This window comes from Numida meleagris, chromosome 32 (genome assembly GCF_002078875.1).
Source record: "Numida meleagris isolate 19003 breed g44 Domestic line chromosome 32, NumMel1.0, whole genome shotgun sequence".
NCBI classification, from domain to species: domain Eukaryota; kingdom Metazoa; phylum Chordata; class Aves; order Galliformes; family Numididae; genus Numida; species Numida meleagris.
The window spans coordinates 654,876-660,088 of NC_034437.1; the positions used below are offsets into that span (position 1 = coordinate 654,876).

At 61.8% G+C, this 5,213-nt stretch overlaps 1 protein-coding gene across 1 annotated transcript in view; it reads right to left on the bottom strand.

Annotated features, from left to right (window-relative positions):
• Positions 2,924-5,213, bottom strand: part of LOC110389205 (tubulin alpha-1B chain) — a 10,839-nt gene continuing 8,549 nt past the window's right edge. Inside the window, exons 2-4 of the mRNA XM_021379186.1 lie at positions 4,981-5,203; positions 4,748-4,896; positions 2,924-4,087 (exon numbers count right to left, since the gene is read on the bottom strand). Coding sequence (XP_021234861.1) covers positions 3,107-4,087; positions 4,748-4,896; positions 4,981-5,203 — 1,353 coding nt within the window. The 3' untranslated portion in view covers positions 2,924-3,106. The remainder of the gene's footprint in view (positions 4,088-4,747; positions 4,897-4,980; positions 5,204-5,213) is intronic.

Below are 5,213 nucleotides of genomic sequence, written 5' to 3' on the forward strand. Positions count from 1 at the left end.
TGGTGGGGGGGGCGGGGGGGGTGTGGCTGGTTGCCTCCCCCCCCCCTCCAACCTCGGGCTGCATCGCCCCTTCCCGAACGGAGCGGGATAGGTGGGGGGTCACGGAGTGGGGGGGGCACCCACAGCTCTTTAGGGCTGGGGGGGGGACTGCGGACGCAGTGGGGGCACTCAGCACTGCGGGGATGCAGCGCTGCTCCCCCAGCCCATGGGTGAGCCCCCCCGCCCCCCCACTCTAATAGGGCTCTGTGGGCAGCAGAGCCCCCCCCACCCTCTCCCCTGAGGCTTCTACCGACCCTGGTGGTGGGGGGGGGGGGGCACCCAGCAGCAGGATGGGAGCTGGGCGCTGGTGCAGGCTGCTTTGTTCAATGGGGATCGGTAATTCAGTCTAAGGGCCCCTTCATCCAAAGGAACCAATGAGAGCTCGTGGTAAAACATCCCGTTTCGACTCCGCTTGAGTCGTTTCCTCTTAATTCTGCTTCCCGGGAAGCAGTGCAGGCACAGCAGAGGGCTTTTATCTTCTGCCCCCCCCCAGGTGCAAGGACATCGTCCTCAGATGTCACATCCGTTGCTTTGGAAGTCGCTCGTTACGGCCTAACGAGCAACAGAAGTTTGCCCAGCTGGGGCAAAACAGCTGGGGAGAAAGTCAGTGGACACAGGGCCAGCCTAGGTGCTAATGCCCAGAGGGTCATTAGCATATGTTAATGAGTTGTTGGAAAAGAATGAGGATTTAGGGCAATGGACTGCATGGGTTCCCGTGGGGCTGCGCTGGGGGTGGTTGGTGCAGATGCACGGGGCTGGGGTGGTGCAGTGCTGCTCGTATGGTGGGGGGGGTCGTAGTGTGAGGGAGGTCATAGTGGGGGGCAGCTCAGGATCCCCCCCCCCCACGGAAAGATAGGGAGGGAAAGATCAAAGCCCAAAGAATTGGGGGTTGGGAGAAAGAGCAGTTCCATTAAAGTAAGGCAAAAAGGAGGAAACTCCTTGCACTTCCCATCAGCAAGCACTGGTCCATGCCCCCCCNCCCCTCGCCCCATAACTGCGGTTACTCGACCAGGCACAGAGCCCCCCCAGCTCCCAGGCGTGCTAATATATAGAGAAAAGGGGCGGGCCGCGTCGCGCACCGCGCTCCCATTGGCTGTTGCGCCGCCCATCAAACCATCCCCAGCGCTGATTGGCTGATCCTCGCAGCGCGCTCCACCTTCCCCCCCCCATCTGCAGGGTGGGCGATTTGCCATCCCCCCCCTACACGCAGTGCAGTGCAGCCCCCGTATGGAGCAGCAAAAGGGCTCTGGGGGGGGGGAGGGTACCCCCATCACCGGGGTCTTAGGGCCGGACCCCTCCCCGCCTGCCACCTGCATTGCCCCTTCCTGAACGGAGCTGTTCCTCTTTCCCAACGGATGGGGGGGGCATCCACAGCCCATGGCACTGCGAGGAACTGTGAACACAGAGAGGGCACTCAGCACCATGGGGACACAGCACTGCTCCCCCAACCCATGGGTGAACCCCCCCGGGCACCCCACCCCCACTCCAATGGGGCTCTATGGGCAGCAGATCCCCCCTCCCCCCCTCTTTAGGCTTCTACTGGCCCCGGGGGAGTCACACGGGCACAGGGCCAGCCTAGGTGCTAATGCCCAGAGGGTCATTAGCATATGTTAATGAGTTATTGGAAAAGAATGAGGACGCATGGCAATGGACTGCATAGGTGTGTCCCAGCTGCTCGGGTGTAGAACCTGAGCTCTCAGAGCACCCAATTCTTTGTCACCTCGTCTGGTCCATGTGGAAGAAAGGAACGCTGCTTTCTAACACCGCATTGGGGTTTGGGAGTTTTCTTCTTTCGTATGATGGCATCACTGCACCAGTGGACAAGGGAAGAGCCACAGATGTCATCTGCACAGACGTCAGCAAGGCCTTGATGCAGCATCCCACAATATCCCTCGGTCCAAACGGGGAAGAAGTGGATTTGATGGGTGGGGACTGCTGGGTGGATGAAGAACCGGCTGCAGGATTGAGCCCAGAGAGCGGTGGTCCATGGCTCGGTGCCGGGATGGAGATCGGTGATGAGTGGTGCCCCCCCCGGGGTCGGTGCCAGGGCCCAGGGGAACCTTGAGAGGTTCAACAAATCCAAGTGCAAGGTCTGCCCCTGGGTCGAGGGAACCCCCCCCCTGCCTTACCAGTACAAACTGGGGGATGGATGGAATGCAGGTGAAGGAGGGGATCTGCCCCTCTGCTCTGTGCTGGGAGGAACAGCTCTGCTGCAGGGACAGGCTGAGAGCCGGGGCTGTGCAGCCCGGAGAAGGGAAGGCTGCAGGGAGACCTGCAGTATCCAAAAGGGGAGCAACAGGAAAGAAGGGGACAGGCTCCTCAGCAGGCTTCAAACTCAAAGAAGGCAGATTTAGGTTGGCTATAAAGAAAATCTTTTACAGTGAGAGAGGTGAGGCACTGGCACAGGCTGCCCCGTGATGGGAAAGCCCAGGGGCTCCCCATTGGGGTATCCCATCCCCTACAGCATCACACTTAGGGGTAAAACTAGGGAGAAAAAGGAAGGGGGGGGGGGGGGATGTTCAGCACGGGGGCATTTTGTGTTGCCGTCCCTCCCCCTCAAAGCAGATGAGATGAGCTGTCCTTTCTCATCCCCCCCATCAGGCCCCAGGACAGCAGTGTCTGCCCACCACGGGGGCATGAATGAACCCGCTCTGCCCATTCATAAAAAGGCGCAGCTCCCACGTAACCTCATGAATGGCCCCACCCAGCGCTTCCCACCCACGTCCCTCCCCATCTCCTGCCCCACACATTGGGGGAGGGAGAACCCCCCACCAAGGACAGAACTGGGGCTGAGGGTGCTGAGCTCAGCCCACCCCCAGTGATGAGGGGGAACAAGGGGGGGGGTTATCCCAGCACTGCAGCACAGAGCACTCAGACACGGAGCTTAACACAGGGAATGCTTTTTATTCATTGAGACACACAGGAGAGGAAGGGTGGGTCCAGAACAGACTTGCCATTGAACCACAGACCATAGAACAGCACAGACAGCAGCGCACACCGCTACAGACCCGTGGGGGTGGGGGATAGCTAGGTTTGTTCCCTGTACGAGCAGCACCGTTGTGAACCTTCAGTACTCCTCTCCTTCCTCCTCGCCCTCACCCTCCACCGAATCCACCCCCACCTCCTCGTAATCCTTCTCCAGGGCGGCCATGTCCTCCCGTGCCTCTGAGAACTCCCCCTCCTCCATGCCCTCCCCCACGTACCAGTGCACGAAGGCGCGCTTGGCGTACATCAGGTCGAACTTGTGGTCCAGGCGCGCCCACGCCTCCGCGATGGCCGTGGTGTTGCTCAGCATGCACACGGCGCGCTGCACCTTGGCCAGGTCCCCCCCGGGCACCACGGTGGGCGGCTGGTAGTTGATGCCCACCTTGAAACCGGTGGGGCACCAGTCTACGAACTGGATGGTGCGCTTGGTCTTGATGGTGGCGATGGCGGCGTTGACGTCTTTGGGCACCACGTCCCCGCGGTACAGCAGGCAGCACGCCATGTACTTGCCGTGCCGCGGGTCGCACTTCACCATCTGGTTGGCCGGCTCGAAGCACGCGTTGGTGATCTCGGCCACCGACAGCTGCTCGTGGTACGCCTTCTCAGCGGAGATCACCGGGGCGTACGTGGCCAGCGGGAAGTGGATGCGGGGGTACGGCACCAGGTTGGTCTGGAACTCCGTCAGGTCGACGTTCAGAGCCCCGTCGAAGCGCAGCGAGGCCGTGATGGAGGACACGATCTGGCTGATGAGGCGGTTCAGGTTGGTGTAGGTTGGGCGCTCGATGTCCAGGTTCCTGCGGCAGATGTCGTAGATGGCCTCGTTGTCCACCATGAAGGCGCAGTCGGAGTGCTCCAGCGTGGTGTGGGTGGTGAGGATGGAGTTGTAGGGCTCCACCACGGCCGTGGACACTTGCGGGGCCGGGTAGATGGAGAACTCCAGCTTGGACTTCTTGCCGTAGTCGACCGAGAGGCGCTCCATCAGCAGCGAGGTGAAGCCGGAGCCGGTGCCGCCCCCGAAGCTGTGGAACACCAGGAAGCCCTGCAGCCCCGTGCACTGGTCAGCCTGGAAAAGAACAACAGCAGAAGACCCCACACCATTATTAGTTATCCTGAGTTCACGTTGCTACTAACTTGCCAAGGAAGGCAAGCTTCCAGCCCCGCTGTCTCAGCCCTTCGAGGCATCTTGGACCGTGAACACAAGCAGGTGCTGGCCCGCATTGGGTTGTGAGCATGGGGAGGACAGCAAGGTGCCCCCAGGAGCCAACAGCCCCTGGAGGTGCCTGGGCAGGAGCTGGCAGCAGCCCCCCCCACAGGAACAGCACTGCAGGGACAGGGAGGGCTGGCATAAGCTGCCCTGAAATAGTTAAGCACTCAGCTCTGCTCACAAGCAGGGCCTAAAGAAGGATCAGAGTCCATGTCAGAGGGAACCTCACATGACCCAAAAGAAGGAAAGTGAAGTTTGCCCGAGCACAGGGGCTACCCAGCACTCCCCAGGCTCATCCCACACCCAGAGCTGACACGTGTGGATGGAGAGTGGGGATAGCAGCAGCACATCTGCAGAGCCCAGAGGCACAGGGGTCAGCATCCCAGCAACTGCAGGAGGAGGGGCACAATGCACCCAGACCCACACTGCACAGCACAGCTCCTCGCTGTCCCCCATCCCACCAGGCAGGGGGACCCAAAGGCAGCAATGCTGCCCGCACCCCCAGGGCGCCGTACCCACCAGCTTGCGGATGCGGTCCAGCACCAGGTCAATGATCTCCTTGCCGATGGTGTAGTGCCCCCGGGCGTAGTTGTTGGCCGCATCCTCCTTGCCCGTGATCAGCTGCTCGGGGTGGAAGAGCTGCCGGTACGTCCCCGTGCGCACCTCGTCTGGGGGGACACCGGGCACCCCGTTAGCACCGACAGGGCAACGCCATGGACCCCCCCCTCCGCGACCACCCCCACCCCGCTCACCGATCACCGTGGGCTCCAGGTCCACGAAGACGGCGCGGGGCACGTGCTTGCCGGCCCCCGTCTCGCTGAAGAAGGTGTTGAAGGAGTCGTCCCCCCCGCCGATGGTCTTGTCGCTGGGCATCTGCCCGTCGGGCTGGATGCCGTGCTCCAGGCAGTACAGCTCCCAGCAGGCATTGCCGATCTGCACGCCCGCTTGGCCCACGTGGATGGAGATGCACTCACGCTGTGGGGTG